Below are 21,870 nucleotides of genomic sequence, written 5' to 3' on the forward strand. Positions count from 1 at the left end.
ATATTGGTCAGGTCAACCTACGCGCTCGTCAGAACCTGCCTACATTCTGGCCCGTCACACAATCACTGTGGCCCCTGACCCAGAGGGTAATTACTGTGGCCCCTGACCCACAGGGTAATTACTGTGGCCGCTGACACAGAGGGTGGTGACTGTGGCCCCTGACCCACAGGGTAATTACTGTGGCCGCTGACACAGAGGGTGGTGTCTGTGGCCCCTGACCCAGAGGGTGGTGACTGTGGCCCCTGATCCAGAGGGTGGTGACTGTGGCCCCTGACCCAGAGGGTGATTACTGTGGCCCCTGACACAGAGGGTGGTGACTGTGGCCCCTGACTCAGAGGGTGATTACTGTGGCCCCTGACACAGAGGGTGGTGACTGTGGCCCCTGATCCAGAGGGTAATTACTGTGGCCCCTGATCCAGAGGGTGGTGACTGTGGCCCCTGATCCAGAGGGTAATTACTGTGGCCCCTGACACAGAGGGTGGTGACTGTGGCCCCTGATCCAGAGGTCGGTGACTGTGGCCCCTGATCCAGAGGGTGGTGACTGTGGCCCCTGACCCAGAGGGTGATTACTGTGGCCCCTGACACAGAGGGTGGTGACTGTGGCCCCTGACTCAGAGGGTGATTACTGTGGCCCCTGACACAGAGGGTGGTGACTGTGGCCCCTGATCCAGAGGGTAATTACTGTGGCCCCTGACACAGAGGGTGGTGACTGTGGCCCCTGACCCAGAGGGTGGTGACTGTGGCCCCTGACACAGAGGGTGTTGACTGTGGCCCCTGACACAGGGGGTGATTACTGTGGCCCCTGACACAGAGGGTGGTGACTGTGGCCCCTGACACAGAGGGTGGTGACTGTGGCCCCTGACACAGAGGGTGTTGACTGTGGCCCCTGACACAGGGGGTGATTACTGTGGCCCCTGACACAGAGGGTGGTGACTGTGGCCCCTGACACAGAGGGTGGTGAGTGTGGCCCCTGACACAGAGGGTGATTACTGTGGCCCCTGACACAGAGGGTGGTGAGTGTGGCCCCTGACAGGTGGATGATAGTTGAAGGTTCTCCCTCTAATCGGTGCTCTAACCCGGTGTAGGTTAACCGGTTCTAACTGGGTTTTTTTCTTGAACTGAGGAAAGCCGCCGCTGGGTGTCGCTGTGGCGCGTATCGGGGACTCTGTGGTGATGGAGTCTGCGGGCTGTGTGGAGGAATGAACCGGCTCATCGACCACTGTTTCCCCGCTGTAGTCGGACTGTCAGCGGCCTTGGGTGATTCGCAGAGTGGAGCTATCGCCGCTACTGAGCTATGAGGTAACATGTCTGCCGCTGTCAGGTTCTAACCCGGGCATGAAGTCCAGGAAGAGTCCGGTGTTCTGGTGACAGTCAGTGGGAAGGACAGCTGCAGCTGGCTCCGCTAGCACTGCTAGCACAGCAGCTAATAGCCTGGAGGACGCTGCCACCTCCATGGAGCTCCAGCTAGCCTCTGTTAGCTCCTGCTAGCCTATGCTAGGCCCTGTCAGTCACTGTTAGCCCCTGCTAGTCACTGTTAGCCTCTGCTAGTCACCGTTAGCCCCTGCTAGTCTCTGTTAGCCCCTGGTAGTCCCTGTTAGCCCCTGGTAGTCCCTGTTAGCCCCTGGTAGTCTCTGTTAGCCTCTCCTACTCTCTGTTAGCACCTGATATTCTCTGTTAGCCCCTTCTAGTCTCTGTTAGACCCTCCTAGTCTCTGTTAGCCCCTGTTAGCCTCTCCTAGTCTCTGTTAGCACCTGCTAGTCTCTGTTAGCCTCTGCTAGCCTCTGTTAGCCCCTTCTAGTCTCTGTTAGCCCCTGGTAGTCCCTGTTAGCCTCTCCTAGTCTTCTGTTATTCTCTGCTAGCTGTGGGCTGTGGCTCCAGTGGGACTCGGTCATACATGTTGATTCGGTCATAGCTGTTACATGTAGGGAGGCACTGTCTAGATCCCAATCTAACCAGTAGAACCAGTGAGTGGTGCAGCTGGGAGCAGTGAGTCCTCTGGTCAGACATGTTGGAGCTGGTAGCAGCTGCTGGAGCAGAGGAGCCGTCCCTGCACAGAGGAGCCGTACCTGGACTGGGTCCTCCAATGACCCAGTTTACCTGGACTGGATGCTCCAGGGATCCAGGACTGGATGCTCCAGGGACCTGGTCTACCTGGACTGGGTCCTCCAGGGACCCGGTCTACCTGGACTGGATGCTCCAGGGACCTGGTCTACCTGGACTGGGTCCTCCAGGGACCCGGTCTACCTGGACTGGATGCTCCAGGGACCCGGTCTACCTGGACTGGGTCCTCCAGGGACCCGGTCTGCCTGGACTGGATGCTCCAGGGACCCGGTCTACCTGGACTGGGTCCTCCAGGGATCCGGTCTGCCTGGACTGGATGCTCCAGGGACCCGGTCTACCTGGACTGGATGCTCCAGGGACCCGGTCTACCTGGACTGGGTCCTCCAAGGACCCAGTTTACCTGGACTGGATGGTCCAGGGACCCTGTCTACCTGGACTGTTTGGTCCAGGGACCCGGTCTACCTGGACTGGGTCCTCCAGGGACCCGGTCTACCTGGACTGGGTCCTCCAATGACCCAGTTTACCTGGACTGGATGCTCCAGGGATCCAGGGACCCGGTCTACCTGGACTGGGTCCTCTAGGGACCCGGTCTACCTGGACTGGATGCTCCAGGGACCCGGCCTACCTGGACTGGGTCCTCTAGGGACCCGGTCTACCTGGACTGGATGCTCCAGGGACCCGGCCTACCTGGACTGGATGGTCCAGGGACCTGGTCTACCTGGACTGGGTCCTCTAGGGACCCGGTCTACCTGGACTGGATGCTCCAGGGACCCGGTCTACCTGGACTGGATGCTCCAGGGACCCGGCCTACCTGGACTGGATGGTCCAGGGACCTGGTCTACCTGGACTGGGTCCTCTAGGGACCCGGTCTACCTGGACTGGATGCTCCAGGGACCCGGTCTACCTGGACTGGGTCCTCCAATGACCCAGTTTACCTGGACTGGATGCTCCAGGGATCCAGGGACCCGGTCTACCTGGACTGGGTCCTCCAAGGACCCAGTTTACCTGGACTGGATGCTCCAGGGACCCGGTCTACCTGGACTGGATGGTCCAGGGACCTGGTCTACCTGGACTGGGTCCTCTAGGGACCCGGTCTACCTGGACTGGATGCTCCAGGGACCCGGTCTACCTGGACTGGATCCTCCAGGGACTGGATGCTCCAGGGACCCGGTCTACCTGGACTGGGTCCTCCAGGGACCCGGTCTACCTGGACTGGATGGTCCAGGGACCCTGTCTACCTGGACTGTTTGGTCCAGGGACCCTGTCTACCTGGACTGTTTGGTCCAGGGACCCGGTCTACCTGGACTGGGTCCTCCAGGGACCCGGTCTACCTGGACTGGGTCCTCCAGGGACCCGGTCTACCTGGACTGGGTCCTCCAATGACCCAGTTTACCTGGACTGGATGCTCCAGGGATCCGGTCTACCTGGACTGGATGCTCCAGGGACCCGGTCTACCTGGACTGGGTCCTCCAAGGACCCAGTTTACCTGGACTGGATGGTCCAGGGACCCTGTCTACCTGGACTGTTTGGTCCAGGGACCCGGTCTACCTGGACTGGGTCCTCCAGGGACCCGGTCTACCTGGACTGGGTCCTCCAGGGACCCGGTCTACCTGGACTGGGTCCTCCAATGACCCAGTTTACCTGGACTGGATGCTCCAGGGATCCAGGGACCCGGTCTACCTGGACTGGGTCCTCTAGGGACCCGGTCTACCTGGACTGGATGCTCCAGGGACCCGGCCTACCTGGACTGGATGGTCCAGGGACCTGGTCTACCTGGACTGGGTCCTCTAGGGACCCGGTCTACCTGGACTGGATGCTCCAGGGACCCGGTCTACCTGGACTGGATGCTCCAGGGACCCGGCCTACCTGGACTGGATGGTCCAGGGTCCTGGTCTACCTGGACTGGGTCCTCTAGGGACCCGGTCTACCTGGACTGGATGCTCCAGGGACCCGGTCTACCTGGACTGGGTCCCCCAATGACCCAGTTTACCTGGACTGGATGCTCCAGGGATCCAGGGACCCGGTCTACCTGGACTGGGTCCTCCAAGGACCCAGTTTACCTGGACTGGATGCTCCAGGGACCCGGTCTACCTGGACTGGATGGTCCAGGGACCTGGTCTACCTGGACTGGGTCCTCTAGGGACCCGGTCTACCTGGACTGGATGCTCCAGGGACCCGGTCTACCTGGACTGGGTCCTCCAATGACCCAGTTTACCTGGACTGGATGCTCCAGGGACCCGGTCTACCTGGACTGGATCCTCCAGGGACTGGATGCTCCAGGGACCCGGTCTACCTGGACTGGGTCACTGGGTCCCCCAATGACCCAGTTTACCTGGACTGGATGCTCCAGGGATCCAGGGACCCGGTCTACCTGGACTGGGTCCTCCAAGGACCCAGTTTACCTGGACTGGATGCTCCAGGGACCCGGTCTACCTGGACTGGATGGTCCAGGGACCTGGTCTACCTGGACTGGGCCCTCTAGGGACCCGGTCTACCTGGACTGGATGCTCCAGGGACCCGGTCTACCTGGACTGGGTCCTCCAATGACCCAGTTTACCTGGACTGGATGCTCCAGGGACCCGGTCTACCTGGACTGGATCCTCCAGGGACTGGATGCTCCAGGGACCCGGTCTACCTGGACTGGGTCCTCCAGGGACCCGGTCTACCTGGACTGGATGCTCCAGGGACCCAGACTAAAGTGATGAGAATCCAGAGTGAATAAAGGAGCAAATAAAAGCAAATGATAGAAAAGGTCTAGAAATCTAAACAATGAATGTGTAGAAAATAAAATATTTAACAAGAAAAAATACTTAGATAAGCACATTGTGCAAAATAGCAATTTAGAAATATGTTCAGGTTCTATTTGGTTCTGTTCAGGTTCTGTATGGTTCTGTTCAGGTTCTGTCTGGTTCTGTTCAGGTTCTGTCTGGTTCTGTATGGTTCTGTTCAGGTTCTGTCTGGTTCTGTTCAGGTTCTGTCTGGTTCTGTTCAGGTTCTGTCTGGTTTTGATTGGTTCTGTTCAGGTTCTGTTTGGTTCTGTTCAGGTTCTGTCTGGTTCTATTTGGTTCTGTCTGGTTCTATTTGGTTCTGTTCAGGTTCTGTTTGGTTCTGTTCAGGTTCTGTCTGGTTTTGATTGGTTCTGTTCAGGTTCTGTTTGGTTCTGTTCAGGTTCTGTCTGGTTTTGATTGGTTCTGTTCAGGTTCTGTTTCGTTCTGTTCAGGTTCTGTCTGGTTTTGATTGGTTCTGTTCAGGTTCTGTTTGGTTCTTTTCAGGTTCTGTCTGGTTCTATTTGGTTCTGTCTGGTTCTATTTGGTTCTGTTCAGGTTCTGTATGGTTTTGATTGGTTCTGTTCAGGTTCTGTTTGGTTCTGTTCAGGTTCTGTCTGGTTTTGATTGGTTCTGTTCAGGTTCTGTTTCGTTCTGTTCAGGTTCTGTCTGGTTTTGATTGGTTCTGTTCAGGTTCTGTTTGGTTCTGTTCAGGTTCTGTCTGGTTCTATTTGGTTCTGTCTGGTTCTATTTGGTTCTGTTCAGGTCCTGTTTGGTTCTGTTCAGGTTCTGTTTGGTTCTGTTCAGGTTCTGTTTGGTTCTGTTCAGGTTCTGTCTGGTTCTATTTGGTTCTGTCTGGTTCTATTTGGTTCTGTTCAGGTCCTGTTTGGTTCTGTTCAGGTCCTGTTTGGTTCTGTTCAGGTTCTGTTTGGTTCTGTTCAGGTTCTGTTTGGTTCTGTTCAGGTTCTGTCTGGTTCTAGTTGGTTCTGTTCAGGTTCTGTATGGTTCTGTTCAGGTTCTGTCTGGTTTTGATTGGTTCTGTTCAGGTTCTGTATGGTTCTGTTCAGGTTCTGTCTGGTTCTGTTCAGGTTCTGTCTGGTTCTATTTGGTTCTGTCTGGTTCTATTTGGTTCTGTTCAGGTTCTGTATGGTTCTGTTCAGGTTCTGTCTGGTTTTGATTGGTTCTGTTCAGGTTCTGTATGGTTCTGTTCAGGTTCTGTCTGGTTCTATTTGGTTCTGTCTGGTTCTATTTGGTTCTGTTCAGGTCCTGTTTGGTTCTGTTCAGGTTCTGTTTGGTTCTGTTCAGGTTCTGTCTGGTTCTATTTGGTTCTGTCTGGTTCTATTTGGTTCTGTTCAGGTCCTGTTTGGTTCTGTTCAGGTTCTGTTTGTTCTGTTCAGGTTCTGTCTGGTTCTGTTTGGTTCCGTTCAGGTCCTGTTTGGTTCTGTTCAGGTTCTGTTTGGTTCTGTTCAGGTTCTGTTTGGTTCTGTTCAGGTTCTGTCTGGTTCTAGTTGGTTCTGTTCAGGTTCTGTATGGTTCTGTTCAGGTTCTGTTTGGTTCTGTTCAGGTTCTGTTGGGTTCTGTTCTGTCTGGTTCTGTTTGGTTCTGTTCAGGTTCTGTTTGGTTCTGTTCAGGTTCTGTCTGGTTCTATTTGGTTCTGTTCAGGTTCTGTTTGGTTCTGTCCAGGTTCTGTTTGGTTATGTTCTGTCTGGTTCTGTTCAGGTTCTGTTTGGTTCTGTCTGGTTCTGTTCGGGTTCTGTTTGGTTCTGTTCGGGTTCTGTTTGGTTCTGTTCATATTCTGTCTGGTTCTGTTCGGGTTCTGTCGGGTTCTGTTGAGGTTCTGTCTGGTTCTGTCCAGGTTCTGTTTGGTTCTGTTTGGTTCTGTTCTGGTTCTGTTTGGTTCTGTTCTGGTTTTGTTCAGGTTCTGTTCTGGTTCTGTTCAGGTTCTGTTCTGGTTCTGTTCAGGTTCTGTTGGGTTCTGTTCTGTCTGGTTCTGTTTGGTTCTGTTCAGGTTCTGTTTGGTTCTGTCCAGGTTCTGTTTGGTTCTGTTCTGTCTGGTTCTGTTCAGGTTCTGTTTGGTTCTGTCTGGTTCTGTTCGGGTTCTGTTTGGTTCTGTTCGGGTTCTGTTTGGTTCTGTTCGGGTTCTGTTTGGTTCTGTTCATATTCTGTCTGGTTCTGTTCGGGTTCTGTCGGGTTCTGTTGAGGTTCTGTCCAGGTTCTGTTTGGTTTTGTCCAGGTTCTGTTTGGTTCTGTTTGGTTCTGTTCTGGTTCTGTCTGGTTCTGTTCTGGTTCTGTTCAGGTTCTGTTCTGGTTCTGTTCAGGTTCTGTTCTGGTTCTGTTTGGTTCTGTTCGGGTTCTGTTTGGTTCTGTTCGGGTTCTGTTTGGTTCTTTTCAGGTTCTGTTTGGTTCTGTTCAGGTTCTGTCTGGTTCTGTTCAGGTTCTGTTCAGGTTCTGTTGGGTTCTGTTCTGTCTGGTTCTGTTCAGGTTCTGTTGGGTTCTGTTCTGTCTGGTTCTGTTCAGGTTCTGTTCAGGTTCTGTCAGGTTCAGCTGGTTCTGTTTGGTTCTGTTTGGTTCAGTCTGGTTCTGTTTTGTTCTGTTCAGGTTCTGTTCTGGTTCTGTTGGGTTCTGTTTGGTTCTGTCTGGTTCTGTTCGGGTTCTGTTTGGTTCTGTTCGGGTTCTGTCAGGTTCTGTCGGGTTCTGTTTGGTTCTGTTTGGGTTCTGTTTGGTTCTGTTCAGATTCTGTCAGGTTCTGTCAGGTTCTGTTTGGTTCTGTTCAGGTTCTGTTGGGTTCTGTTCTGTTTGGTTCTGTCAGGTTCTGTTCAGGTTCTGTTGGGTTCTGTTCTGTTTGGTTCTGTCTGTTCTGTTCAGGTTCTGTCTGGTTTTGATTGGTTCTGTTCAGGTTCTGTTTCGTTCTGTTCAGGTTCTGTCTGGTTTTGATTGGTTCTGTTCAGGTTCTGTTTGGTTCTGTTCAGGTTCTGTCTGGTTCTATTTGGTTCTGTCTGGTTCTATTTGGTTCTGTTCAGGTCCTGTTTGGTTCTGTTCAGGTTCTGTTTGGTTCTGTTCAGGTTCTGTTTGGTTCTGTTCAGGTTCTGTCTGGTTCTATTTGGTTCTGTCTGGTTCTATTTGGTTCTGTCTGGTTCTATTTGGTTCTGTTCAGGTCCTGTTTGGTTCTGTTCAGGTCCTGTTTGGTTCTGTTCAGGTCCTGTTTGGTTCTGTTCAGGTTCTGTTTGGTTCTGTTCAGGTTCTGTTTGGTTCTGTTCAGGTTCTGTCTGGTTCTAGTTGGTTCTGTTCAGGTTCTGTATGGTTCTGTTCAGGTTCTGTCTGGTTTTGATTGGTTCTGTTCAGGTTCTGTCTGGTTCTATTTGGTTCTGTCTGGTTCTATTTGGTTCCGTTCAGGTCCTGTTTGGTTCTGTTCAGGTTCTGTATGGTTCTGTTCAGGTTCTGTCTGATTCTGTTCAGGTTCTGTCTGGTTCTATTTGGTTCTGTCTGGTTCTATTTGGTTCTGTTCAGGTTCTGTATGGTTCTGTTCAGGTTCTGTCTGGTTTTGATTGGTTCTGTTCAGGTTCTGTATGGTTCTGTTCAGGTTCTGTCTGGTTCTATTTGGTTCTGTCTGGTTCTATTTGGTTCTGTTCAGGTCCTGTTTGGTTCTGTTCAGGTTCTGTTTGGTTCTGTTCAGGTTCTGTCTGGTTCTATTTGGTTCTGTCTGGTTCTATTTGGTTCTGTTCAGGTCCTGTTTGGTTCTGTTCAGGTTCTGTTTGGTTCTGTTCAGGTTCTGTCTGGTTCTGTTTGGTTCCGTTCAGGTCCTGTTTGGTTCTGTTCAGGTTCTGTTTGGTTCTGTTCAGGTTCTGTTTGGTTCTGTTCAGGTTCTGTCTGGTTCTAGTTGGTTCTGTTCAGGTTCTGTATGGTTCTGTTCAGGTTCTGTCTGGTTCTGTTCGGGTTCTGTCGGGTTCTGTTGAGGTTCTGTCTGGTTCTGTTCAGGTTCTGTTTGGTTCTGTTCAGGTTCTGTTGGGTTCTGTTCTGTCTGGTTCTGTTTGGTTCTGTTCAGGTTCTGTTTGGTTCTGTCCAGGTTCTGTTTGGTTCTGTTCTGTCTGGTTCTGTTCAGGTTCTGTTTGGTTCTGTCTGGTTCTGTTCGGGTTCTGTTTGGTTCTGTTCGGGTTCTGTTTGGTTCTGTTCATATTCTGTCTGGTTCTGTTCGGGTTCTGTCGGGTTCTGTTGAGGTTCTGTCTGGTTCTGTCCAGGTTCTGTTTGGTTCTGTTTGGTTCTGTTCTGGTTCTGTTTGGTTCTGTTCTGGTTCTGTTCAGGTTCTGTTCTGGTTCTGTTCTGGTTCTGTTTGGTTCTGTTCTGGTTCTGTTCAGGTTCTGTTCTGGTTCTGTTCAGGTTCTGTTCTGGTTCTGTTCAGGTTCTGTTGGGTTCTGTTCTGTCTGGTTCTGTTTGGTTCTGTTCAGGTTCTGTTTGGTTCTGTCCAGGTTCTGTTCTGTCTGGTTCTGTTCAGGTTCTGTTTGGTTCTGTCTGTTCTGTTCGGGTTCTGTTTGGTTCTGTTCGGGTTCTGTTTGGTTCTGTTCGGGTTCTGTTTGGTTCTGTTCATATTCTGTCTGGTTCTGTTCGGGTTCTGTCGGGTTCTGTTGAGGTTCTGTCCAGGTTCTGTTTGGTTCTGTCCAGGTTCTGTTTGGTTCTGTTTGGTTCTGTTCTGCTTCTGTCTGGTTCTGTTCTGGTTCTGTTCAGATTCTGTTCTGGTTCTGTTCAGGTTCTGTTCTGGTTCTGTTTGGTTCTGTTCGGGTTCTGTTTGGTTCTGTTCGGGTTCTGTTTGGTTCTGTTCAGGTTCTGTCTGGTTCTGTTCAGGTTCTGTTGGGTTCTGTTCTGTCTGGTTCTGTTCAGGTTCTGTTGGGTTCTGTTCTGTCTGGTTCTGTTCAGGTTCTGTTCAGGTTCTGTCAGGTTCAGCTGGTTCTGTTTGGTTCTGTTTGGTTCAGTCTGGTTCTGTTTTGTTCTGTTCAGGTTCTGTTCTGGTTCTGTTGGGTTCTGTTTGGTTCTGTCTGGTTCTGTTCGGGTTCTGTTTGGTTCTGTTCGGGTTCTGTTTGGTTCTGTCAGGTTCTGTCGGGTTCTGTTTGGTTCTGTTCGGGTTCTGTTTGGTTCTGTTCAGATTCTGTCTGGTTCTGTCAGGTTCTGTTTGGTTCTGTTCAGGTTCTGTTGGGTTCTGTTCTGTCTGGTTCTGTTTGGTTCTGTTCAGGTTCTCTCAGGTTCTTTTCAGGTTCTGTTGGGTTCTGGTTCTGGTCTCAGTCTACCTGTGTCTCTGGTTCCAGGAGAGCTGAGCTGTCCCCTCCAGGCGGTCTGGCCTTTGGGTTCTGTTCTGTTTGGTTCTGTCAGGTTCTGTCAGGTTCTGTCAGGTTCTGTTCAGGTTCTGTTGGGTTCTGTTCTGTTTGGTTCTGTCTGTTCTGTTCAGGTTCTGTCAGGTTCTGTTCAGGTTCTGTTGGGTTCAGGTTCTGGTCTCAGTCTACCTGTGTCTCTGGTTCCAGGAGAGCTGAGCTGTCCCCTCCAGGCGGTCTGGCCTTTGGGTTCTGTTCTGTTCAGGTTCTGTCAGGTTCTATCAGGTTCTGTTCAGGTTCTGTTGGGTTCTGGTTCTGGTCTCAGTCTACCTGTGTCTCTGGTTCCAGGAGAGCTGAGCTGTCCCCTCCAGGCGGTCTGGCTGTTGGACTATGCTGTTTCTGTCCACTGGGTGGCGCCTCCTGAGTCCAGCTCACCTCCTCCCTCGCTCCATCGCCATGTACGCCACCCGCCTCTACGGCACGGCGGGGGGAGGAGGGGGAGGAGGGTTCAAACAAAGCAGAAGGGCGGGGCTAGCGATGCTGGAGGCTCCTCCCCCTCACCTCCCCCACCATCCTCACCCACCGCCTCCTCCTCCCCCCACCTACCCCCTGTACCAGGGCCGCCCGGACACCCATCGAGGGCCTCACTTTCCCCATCACTACCACCCTCACTCGCACCACCTGGCCCCGCCCCCTTTCCCCCCTCATTACCAGCCCCACGTGTCAATCCACGCCTATGGGGGGGCAGCCCCGCCCAGCGGCGCCGGAAAGAAGAAGACCTGGAACTTCATCCACGAGAAGATGAGCTACGACACCTTCTTCACCATGAAGCGTCTGATCGAGCGCTCACGGCAACCCGACGAGGTTCTGCGCTGGGTCACCCAGAACCCCTCCAAGATCTCCCACAACCACTACCCCGTGGCCCTTCAGAAGATCGGACAGCTCCTGCAGTCCCCCCCGCGGGCCCCCGCCGACGGAGACGCGCCGGAGGTCGACAGGCGGCAGATCCTGGAGCATCCGGACTTCCAGACTCTCTGTGACGCCATCGTCAGCGACTGCGCCAAGTTCGACAACTTCAGCATCGTCAACTGCCTGTACGCCGTAGCCTCGCTGGGTAAGTTCCTGCCTGCCGCTAACAGGCCCCGCCCCCAGAACCCCACCTCACCACACACCCTGCTCCTCTCAGGACTACCGAGCGATGCCAAGGTGGTCCACGTCCTGGAGGCGGAGTCCCAGTCCAGGCTGAGCCAGTTCAACCAGAAGGACGTGTCCATGGTGTTCAGCTCCAGCATGCGGCTCCATCCCGGCAGCCAGCACCCTCTGACCGAGGCCTGCCTGGCCGGCCTGGAGAAGAACCTGGAGCGAGAGCGCCACCCGCAGACGCTCTTCCTGCTGCTGTCTTACTACAGGCTCAAGTGGCGCTCCCTGCAGCCACCGGAGCCGCCTGCAGGGGGCGCCAACACGCCGCCAAACCCCGAGCAGCTGGTGGCCAACAGGTGAGGATGTGCGGCGTGGAGGACCTGGCTGTGAGCTGAGGGCTGGAGACTCTGACCGTGTCCTCCATGTTTTTAGGAAGATCCTGCGGCTGGTCAAGCACACCCTGGCCAGCGTCAGCGGCGTCCGCGACCAGGAGATGGTGCTGCTGGACGAGATGCTGGCGGCGTGCGCTCGGGAGGCTAGCAACAAAAGCCTGGAGCTGATCTTCAGTTCTCATTTGTTCTACCAGAACAGACAGGAGAAGTTCATCAAGAGCCTGGCAGGTGGGTCGTCCTCCAGAACTCCTCGGGTCCAACCGGGCCTGGTTTAACGCCTGGTTTAACGCCCGGTTTAGCGCCCGGTTTAGCGCCCGGTTTAACGCCCGGTTTAACGCCCGGTTTAACGCCCGGTTTATCGTCTGGTTTAACGCCCGGTTTAACGCCCGGTTTATCGTCTGGTTTAACGCCCGGTTTAACGCCCGGTTTATCGTCTGGTTTAACGCCCGGTTTAACGCCCGGTTTAACGCCCGGTTTAACGCCTGGTTTAACGCCCGGTTTAACGCCCGGTTTAACGCCCGGTTTAACACCCGGTTTAACGCCCGGTTTAACGCCCGGTTTAACGCCCGGTTTAACGCCTGGTTTAACGCCCGGTTTAACGCCCGGTTTAACGCCCGGTTTAACACCCGGTTTAACGCCCGGTTTAACGCCCGGTTTAACGCCCGGTTTAACTGTCTCCTACAGATGAGCTGCCCAAGAAGGTGGACAGCATCACCCCCTACACCATGGCTCTCATCTCCAAATACGTCGCTCGGCACCGGCTGAGGGAGACGCGGCTGCTGGACGCCATCGCTGACTTCCTGGTCAGGAAGGCTGAGTACCTGGACAGTAAGGTGAGGGGACCTCCGCAGTGGGCGGGGCCTGTGGACGCCGCGCTCTGACCAGGGTTCCTCTGTGACCAGGTGATCCAGAAGCTGGTGTTCCCCTTCAGCAGGATGAGCTACCGTCCGTCCTCTGAGCAGCAGTTCTTCTCTCGGCTGGAGGAGGTGGTGGAGCTGAAGGCCCTCAGCTCTCCTCTGGCCACCGTCAACATCCTGATGTCTCTGTTCCAGCTGGGACATTTCCCTGGGAGCGTCCTCCACCGCGTCTTCTCCTCCGCCTTCATCAGCAACGTCACCAGTGAGCAAACACAGACGATCTCTAGGACCTGAGAGGGATAGTGGACATGTCCCACCCTGACAGAGGGATAGTGGACATGTCCCACCCTGACAGAGGGACAGTGTCCCACCCTGACAGAGGGATAGTGGACATGTCCCACCCTGACAGAGGGACAGTGGACAGTGTCCCGTCCTGTCAGAGGGGCAGTGCACATGTCCAACCCTGTCAGAGGGACAGTGGACAGGTCCCACCCTGACAGAGGGACAGTGCACATGTCCCACCCTGATAGAGGGTGTCCCACCCTGACAGAGGGACAGTGTCCCGTCCTGTCAGAGGGGCAGTGCACATGTCCCACCCTGACAGAGGGACAGTGGACATGTCCCACCCTGACAGAGGGACAGTGGACAGTGTCCCGTCCTGTCAGAGGGCAGTGCACATGTCCAACCCTGTCAGAGGGACAGTGGACAGGTCCCACCCTGACAGAGGGATAGTGGACATGTCCCACCCTGACAGAGGGACAGTGGACAGTGTCCCATCCTGTCAGAGGGCAGTGCACATGTCCAACCCTGTCAGAGGGACAGTGGACAGGTCCCACCCTGACAGAGGGACAGTGCACATGTCCCACCCTGATAGAGGGTGTCCCACCCTGACAGAGGGACAGTGTCCCGTCCTGTCAGAGGGGCAGTGCACATGTCCCACCCTGACAGAGGGACAGTGGACAGTGTCCCGTCCTGTCAGAGGGCAGTGCACATGTCCAACCCTGTCAGAGGGACAGTGGACAGGTCCCACCCTGACAGAGGGACAGTGCACATGTCCCACCCTGATAGAGGGTGTCCCACCCTGACAGAGGGACAGTGTCCCGTCCTGTCAGAGGGGCAGTGCACATGTCCCACCCTGACAGAGGGACAGGTCCCACCCTGACAGAGGGACAGTGCACATGTCCCACCCTGATAGAGGGTGTCCCACCCTGACAGAGGGACAGTGTCCCGTCCTGTCAGAGGGCAGTGCACATGTCCAACCCTGTCAGAGGGACAGTGGACAGGTCCCACCCTGACAGAGGGACAGTGCACATGTCCCACCCTGATAGAGGGTGTCCCACCCTGACAGATGGACAGTGTCCCGTCCTGTCAGAGGGGCAGTGCACATGTCCCACCCTGACAGAGGGACAATGCACATGTCCCACCCTGACAGAGGGTGTTCCACCCTGACAGAGGGACAGTGTCCCACCTGGACAGAGGGGCAGTGGACATGTCCCACCCTGACAGAGGGGCAGTGGACATGTCCCACCCTGACAGAGGGTGTCCCAGCCTGACAGAGGGACAGTGTCTCAGCCTGGTTTTAATGGGCAGAACCGTTCAACCATCCACCCTGATACCTATTTCTTCATATCATGCATCCAGATTTATTGGTATAGTAGTAAAAACCAGTTCAACCAGTCTAATCCCAGTTTAACCAGTATGCTCTCCTCGTAGATAGTCCTTATGCTCTGATTGTTAGAAGATACCTCTCTCTCCTCGACGCTGCTGTGGAATTGGAGTACCATGACTACACGGGCCCTCGTCTGCAGGACGCCCATAAGGTGCTGATGTTTGACCACGCCCTCACAGCCGACGAGGTGAACCGCAAGTACAGGTAAGGAGAAGACCCACAGGTCTCCCCCCGTCCTGGACATTACTCCAAAAACCTGTAGACTATGGGCTCAAAGGGGGCTGTGGTGCTGGGATCAAGGCGGCTGTGTTTCTGGGATCAAATGGGGCAGTGTTTCTGGGATCAAATGGGGCAGTGGTTTCTGGGATCAAAGGGGGCTGTGGTTTCTGGGATCAAATGGGGCAGTGGTTTCTGGGATCAAAGGGGGCAGTGGTTTCTGGGATCAAATGGGGCAGTGGTTTCTGGGATCAAAGGGGGCAGTGGTTTCTGGGATCCAAGGGGGGCTGTGGTTTCTGGGATCAAAGGGGGCTGTGGTTTCTGGGATCAAATGGGGCAGTGGTTCTGGGATCAAAGGGGGCAGTGGTTTCTGGGATCCAAGGGGGGCTGTGGTTTCTGGGATCAAATGGGGGCTGTGGTTTCTGGGATCAAATGGGGCAGTGGTTCTGGGATCAAAGGGGGCTGTGGTTTCTGGGATCCAAGGGGGGCTGTGGTTTCTGGGATCAAAGGGGGCTGTGGTTTCTGGGATCCAAGGGGGGCTGTGGTTCTGGGATCCAAGGGGGGCTGTGGTTCTGGGATCCAAGGGGGGCTGTGGTTCTGGGATCCAAGGGGGCTGTGGTTTCTGGGATCCAAGGGGGGCTGTGGTTTCTGGGATCAAAGGGGGCTGTGGTTTCTGGGATCCAAGGGGGGCTGTGGTTTCTGGGATCCAAGGGGGGCTGTGGTTTCTGGGATCAAAGGGGGCTGTGGTTTCTGGGATCAAATGGGGCTGTGGTTCTGGGATCAAAGGGGGCTGTGGTTTCTGGGATCCAAGGGGGGCTGTGGTTTCTGGGATCAAATGGGGGCTGTGGTTTCTGGGATCAAATGGGGGCTGTGGTTTCTGGGATCCAAGGGGGGCTGTGGTTTCTGGGATCAAATGGGGCGGTGGTTTCTGGGATCAAATGGGGGCTGTGGTTTCTGGGATCCAAGGGGGGCTGTGGTTTCTGGGATCAAAGGGGGCTGTGGTTTCTGGGATCCAAGGGGGGCTGTGGTTTCTGGGATCAAATGGGGGCTGTGGTTTCTGGGATCAAATGGGGCGGTGGTTTCTGGGATCAAATGGGGCGGTGGTTCTGGGATCAAATGGGGCGGTGGTTTCTGGGATCAAATGGGGGCTGTGGTTTCTGGGATCCAAGGGGGGCTGTGGTTTCTGGGATCAAAGGGGGCTGTGGTTTCTGGGATCCAAGGGGGGCTGTGGTTTCTGGGATCAAATGGGGGCTGTGGTTTCTGGGATCAAATGGGGCGGTGGTTTCTGGGATCAAATGGGGCAGTGGTTCTGGGATCAAAGGGGGCTGTGGTTTCTGGGATCCAAGGGGGGCTGTGGTTTCTGGGATCCAAGGGGGGCTGTGGTTTCTGGGATCCAAGGGGGGGCTGTGGTTTCTGGGATCCAAGGGGGGGCTGTGGTTTCTGGGATCCAAGGGGGGGCTGTGGTTTCTGGGATCCAAGGGGGGGCTGTGGTTTCTGGGATCCAAGGGGGGGCTGTGGTTTCTGGGATCCAAGGGGGGGGTGTGGTTTCTGGGATCCAAGGGGGGGCTGTGGTTTCTGGGATCCAAGGGGGGGCTGTGGTTTCTGGGATCCAAGGGGGGGCTGTGGTTTCTGGGATCCAAGGGGGGGCTGTGGTTTCTGGGATCCAAGGGGGGGCTGTGGTTTCTGGGATCCAAGGGGGGGCTGTGGTTTCTGGGATCAAAAGGGGGCTGTGGTTTCTGGGATCAAAAGGGGGCTGTGGTTTCTGGGATCAAAAGGGGGCTGTGGTTTCTGGGATCAAAAGGGGGCTGTGGTTTCTGGGATCAAAAGGGGGCTGTGGTTTCTGGGATCAAGGGCTGTGGTTTCTGGGATCAAAGGGGGCATGGTTCTGGGTGTAATTGGAGGTGTGCTGCTAGGATCAACGGGGACATAAACCTGGGGCTAAAGGGAGTGTGAGACTGAAATAAGAGATCAGATCAAACGGATGTAATGAACTGATCAAAGGGGGTGGTGTCATGATCAAAGGGGCAGAGCCTGTACTTGAAGCTCCCCTCATGTGCTTTGGTTCCTGCCCAGCTCCGCCCACCCAAAGATCATAGTTATGTTTTGATTGTAGTAAACTGTTGCTTAATTGTGTTTTTCTGATGTTCTGATTGGATCCTTTTGATGTCAGTTATAAAGGTCTGGTGGCTGAAGCCCTGCGGCAGCTTTTGGGAGAGCAGAGCTTCAACCAGGATGAGGTGCTGCCCCCTGGATACCACACAGGTACTACAGTGCTCATTATTAGATCCCAGCACAGTACTACACACAGTTCTGCTGGTACTTCAGCACTATGCTCAGGTACTATATGGTTCTGTGGCCAGAAAGACCCCCCCTGTAGCTCAGACCTGCTGCTCCACTCTCAGCTGGATGAAAGATCTCAGCTGGACTCCATCCTCTGCTGCAGACATCAGGGACCTGTGGACCTGCTGCAGGTCAGCGGGGTTTCCATGGTGACCTGTAGGAGCTTCAGGCCAGAACTATGATTAACTGGGAACTGGGGAACAAACTGAGAGGTCTGCGCCACCACAGACCACAGCAGAACAAACCAGAACTTCTGACAGTGATCCAAAACCATCTGCAGGACAACCGAGGAGCGATTCGGTATGGATCCTGAGCGGTTCTGGAGCGGCCCAGGCCAGAACCCAGGGGGAACCCTGAGGGATCTGTGGGATTGTGCAGAGTTTGCTGAGCTGGTCAGAAAGGTTCTGGACCTCAGGAGGTCTAAGGCGGTCTGTACCGGCCGGTTCTACGTAGGGCAGCCTGGCTTCTACAGAACCTCCTCTGACCCGTGGTTTCTGTTTCCTCCTGCAGACTTCATCTTATGGTTGGACAGTTCTGGGAGGGTTCTGCCCATCAGGTCCGGACCCTGCGTCCCTCCTCCCTGCATCGCCGTCACAGTCAAGCCCGGGGCTGGACCAGTTACCACGGAAACGGCGGTGGAGGACTGTAGCGAGCCGCCCGCTGCGGCTGCCGAAGGAGGGGGCGGAGCTACAGAGGACAGGCCCTTCAGGGCTCACCGCATGTGCAGCATAGGGGGGGCTCCAGCACCCGCAGAGGAGCCCCGCGCCGGCACCAACGGCGGGGCCCTGGACTACGGCCCCTACTTCATCCCTGCAGCTCAGTACTACTCAGGTCTGGCCAAGGAGCAGTCTGTAGAGAGCCAGGACAGCTCCACGCTAAGCAGCCCTCCCTCCGATGGCCTGGCCCCGCCCCAGGCACCTCCAGGGGCCCTGGCCCCCGACTCCCTCTTCCAGTTTTCCATTGGGAAGATCTTGGAGGATGAGGGGCCCGCAGCGGCCCCAGAGGTCCAGCAGACGGACTGCGAGGCGGCCGGCTTTGGAGCCGAAAGGGGGGCCGCCCCCGACGAGGCCGGTCCAGAAGGGCCCCGGCCAGAGCAGAGGCAGATCCGCAGGTCAGTGTCCCCTCGGTAAGCGGCCCCCGCAGAACCGGAGCGCCCCTCTAAACCCCGCTGTCCTCTGAGCAGGGTCGTCATGTCCGTTAACGACAAGTGGCACTACTGCCACAACTCGGAGGTCCTGGTGGGCTCCAGGGCCATGAGGGACCGTCACCTGCAACTGCTGGGCTACATCATCCTGCAGGTCAGTCCAAAGAGCAATCAGAACCTGGGTCGGGTCAGAACCAGAACCCTGCTACTCAGCAGAAGTTACTATTCTATTCAGCTTATTTCTATGCTCCGCTCCCTTCATGTGACTTCATAGATCCAGATCAACCAGATGGTCCCGTCATTGACTGCAGCAATCCCTCACAGCAGGTAGAGGTTCAGAGAGGACCGACCCAGTTCCTTAGGCCAGGCTAATGTTAGCTTAGCATCAGCTCAGTAACAAAGGGGATTTCATCATGCTTCTGCTCTGCTGTCAGTCAGATTCGACCCACAGCGCCCTCTGCTGTTCTGATCAGAACATAAATGCTCTGAAAGCCTCAGAACCTCAGCAATGGAACCACAAAGTAGCTCCACAATGTTCTAAATGTTGGACTAGAACCGGGCCTTTCTAGCGGTTCAGTGGGACCCTGTGGGGTGGTGGTGCCGTTCTGTTCTGGACTGGATGTGACCCACTGTCTCTTTTGTCCTCCCTCAGCTGCCGTACCATGAGCTGGAGAAGCTGAACGGCATCGAGGAAGTGAAGCAGTACCTGCACCAGAAGCTGCTGGACGTCCCATTATGACCTCGCCGAGGGGGCGGGGCCAGATCCGTCAGAACGCGTCTCAGTGGACCTGCTCAAGACTTCCTGTCTGCAAGGAGCAGCTCAGCCACTCTGATTGGTTACTGTGGCTTCCCCAGGTGGACTCTGATTGGCGGCCGAGGGCGGCCACGGTGGACTCTGATTGGCTGCCATGGTGAGCTCTGATTGGCTGCCATGGTGGACTCTGATTCCCATCAGGCTTTGCGGCAGCCTGCAGGTGTGAGTGAATGTAATGGGGTTCTGAGGGCAGGGTTTCATTTTCTTGTGTATCCATGGTAACTGTGATGCATGAGGGACTGTTTTAAGCATGTGCCAAAGGTGGGAGGAGTCAGAGTATTTATTTGTGTATCTGGGAGGACGGACAGAAGGTTGTTTATATTCTCTTATCAGCTGAAATGTCTATAAAAGCTGAAACCAGCTGCAGCGGCTCCATTTCTTTACTTCTTCTTCTTCTGCAGCAGCACAGCTGATATTTCTCTCCAGGATGGAGTCACAGCCAAACAGGAACAGACCAGATGAAGCTACTATGAGAAAAAGCAGAGAGAGCAGAACGTTAGAGATTGAACTAACAGATTCTGCAGAGTGGGAGAATAGAGATAGAATGAAGCAGAATGATGAAAAAGGGGTCCCTATGTCCTCCAGCAGTCTAAGCCTATAGCAGCAGAACTACAGAGATAGAATGAAGCAGAATGATGAAAAAGGGGTCCCTATGTCCTCCAGCAGTCTAAGCCTATAGCAGCAGAACTACAGAGATAGAATGAAGCAGAATGATGAAAAGGGGTCCCTATGTCCTCCAGCAGTCTAAGCCTATAGCAGCAGAACTACAGAGATAGAATGAAGCAGAATGATGAAAAAGGGGTCCCTATGTCCTCCAGCAGTCTAAGCCTATAGCAGCAGAACTACAGAGATAGAATGAAGCAGAATGATGAAAAAGGGGTCCCTATGTCCTCCAGCCGTCTAAAGGCCAGAAATCAAAGAATCCAGTTTAGTGCCCGGTGCCACAGAAAATGGTGCCATAAGCTACGTTCACACTGCAGCCTACAGTGACCCAAATCCAATTTTTTGGCCCACATGCAACCTGGATGTGATCTTTTCGTGACAGTCTAAACAACTCAGATCGGATTTTCCCAGGCTGCCTGGCTCTTAGGTCCTAACTCCGATAAGGATCTGATCTTTTTAAATGCGACCTGTGTCTGAGTGGCCAGGTCGCATTCATCCGACGTGAACGCCATTAATACCTGACAAAGGTCACTATTCTCAATCTTTGCAAGATGGTTAAACATAAATACTGCTCTCTGCATTATCGTCACACCATGGCAGACGATGATGCAGAGGGTAGTATTTATGTTTAACCATCTAGAAAAGATTGAGGTTTTATGGTTGAAAAAGATCACTAGATGCGCGCCGGCGCTACCATCCATGTTTACTTCCATAAACATGAAGCAGGCTGGCCTGTGACATCATTGCGTCCTCTACTGCGCATGCGGGATATTTTCATTGTATGACTGCAGTTCACACAGGAGATCACATACAAGTCGCATATATTTGCAAATATGAACGACAAAGCAAAAAAAAATCGGATTTCGCAAAAAATTGGTATTGAGCATCAAGGCATTTAGAGGTGGTGGCGTTTAGCGCTGATTGAGAGTCAATGGGGCTGATTTCCTGCAGGGGGCAGCGTAGCTCTGAGATAGAGCCCAGGTCTATTTTAGAGCAGCAATTTCATGGGTCTGACAGGAAGAGAGACGCGCTAACAAAGTAAAACACATCCGCTTTGGGGATCTGCAGCTTAGCTGTAGCGATAGCCCAGGATAACCTGAGCCTCTCCAATTATTTATGTCACTAAATACTGTCAGATTTAGATTATGGTATATTACTTTAGTCCAAACATCCTTTCATTTGTTCATCCACTGATGATGAGGATGATTGTTGACATGATGGACTGATGGTTTCCTATCAACATTTGTAACTCAGCTCTTTGAGCCTCATCCTTCCTGTCCCCCTGGCAGCGGACTCTGAGCTGCTTCCTGTCCCCCTGGCAGCGGACTCTGAGCTCCTTCCTGTCCCCCTGGCAGCGGACTCTGAGCTCCTTCCTGTCCCCCTGGCAGCGGACTTTGAGCTGCTTCCTGTCCCCCTGGCAGCGGACTCTGAGCTCCTTCCTGTCCCCCTGGCAGCGGACTCTGAGCTGCTTCCTGTCCCCCTGGCAGCGAACTCTGAGCTCCTTCCTGTCCCCCTGGCAGCGGACTCTGAGCTGCTTCCTGTCCCCCTGGACTCTGAGGACCACCCAGGCTACCTCAGAACCATCGTATCCCTAACTCAGCTCTTTGAGCCTCATCCTTCCTGTCCCCCTGGCAGCGGACTCTGAGCTGCTTCCTGTCCCCCTGGCAGCGGACTCTGAGCTCCTTCCTGTCGCCCTGGCAGCGGACTCTGAGCTCCTTCCTGTCCCCCTGGCAGCGGACTCTGAGCTCCTTCCTGTCCCCCTGGCAGCGGACTCTGAGCTGCTTCCTGTCCCCCTGGACTCTGAGGACCACCCAGGCTACCTCAGAACCATCGTATCCCTAACCCACTTGGTCTCAGTTAAATGCTGCTGTGATGTCACCATGATGTCACACAATGAAACCAGACAGTTTGGAAAAAGTGCATTTATTTTCGTTTCTCCTTTCCTAACAAAGTAAAACACATCCGCTTTGGGGATCTGCAGCTTAGCTGTAGCGATAGCCCAGGATAACCTGAGCCTCTCCAATTATTTATGTCACTAAATACTGTCAGATTTAGATTATGGTATATTACTTTAGTCCAAACATCCTTTCATTTGTTCATCCACTGATGATGAGGATGATTGTTGACATGATGGACTGATGGTTTCCTATCAACATTTGTAACTCAGCTCTTTGAGCCTCATCCTTCCTGTCCCCCTGGCAGCGGACTCTGAGCTGCTTCCTGTCCCCCTGGCAGCGGACTCTGAGCTCCTTCCTGTCCCCCTGGCAGCGGACTCTGAGCTCCTTCCTGTCGCCCTGGCAGCGGACTTTGAGCTGCTTCCTGTCCCCCTGGCAGCGGACTCTGAGCTCCTTCCTGTCCCCCTGGCAGCGGACTCTGAGCTGCTTCCTGTCCCCCTGGCAGCGGACTCTGAGCTCCTTCCTGTCCCCCTGGCAGCGGACTCTGAGCTGCTTCCTGTCCCCCTGGCAGCGGACTCTGAGCTCCTTCCTGTCCCCCTGGCAGCGGACTCTGAGCT

General features: G+C 54.4%; 1 protein-coding gene across 1 annotated transcript; it reads left to right on the forward strand.

The window, feature by feature from the left end:
• Nucleotides 1–1,136: 1,136 nt before the first annotated feature.
• fastk (Fas-activated serine/threonine kinase) lies at nucleotides 1,137–19,057 on the forward strand. Its single transcript, XM_038275429.1, has 11 exons — nucleotides 1,137–1,299; nucleotides 10,472–11,237; nucleotides 11,310–11,619; nucleotides 11,696–11,883; nucleotides 12,340–12,488; nucleotides 12,558–12,774; nucleotides 14,226–14,385; nucleotides 16,568–16,659; nucleotides 17,248–17,848; nucleotides 17,921–18,035; nucleotides 18,534–19,057. The coding sequence occupies exons 2-11, from the start codon at nucleotides 10,514–10,516 to the stop codon at nucleotides 18,618–18,620; spliced, it is 2,643 nt and encodes an 880-aa protein (XP_038131357.1). The 5' UTR covers nucleotides 1,137–1,299; nucleotides 10,472–10,513; the 3' UTR covers nucleotides 18,621–19,057.
• The last annotated feature ends 2,813 nt before the right edge of the window (nucleotides 19,058–21,870 follow it).

The sequence above is a fragment of the Cyprinodon tularosa genome, unplaced genomic scaffold (genome assembly GCF_016077235.1).
Source record: "Cyprinodon tularosa strain WSP-4 unplaced genomic scaffold, ASM1607723v1 ctg958, whole genome shotgun sequence".
NCBI lineage: Eukaryota > Metazoa > Chordata > Actinopteri > Cyprinodontiformes > Cyprinodontidae > Cyprinodon > Cyprinodon tularosa.

What these genes read in the sequence shown, in the direction of transcription:
- fastk (XM_038275429.1), top strand. Translation starts at nt 10,514, where the DNA reads ATGCTGTTTCTGTCCACTGGGTGGCGCCTCCTGAGTCCAGCTCACCTC. An exon ending in GAGCAGCTGGTGGCCAACAG is followed by an intron (nt 11,620 to 11,695) that starts GTGAGGATGTGC and finishes CCATGTTTTTAG; the next exon opens with GAAGATCCTGCGGCTGGTCA. An exon ending in GAGCAGAGGCAGATCCGCAG is followed by an intron (nt 17,849 to 17,920) that starts GTCAGTGTCCCC and finishes TCCTCTGAGCAG; the next exon opens with GGTCGTCATGTCCGTTAACG.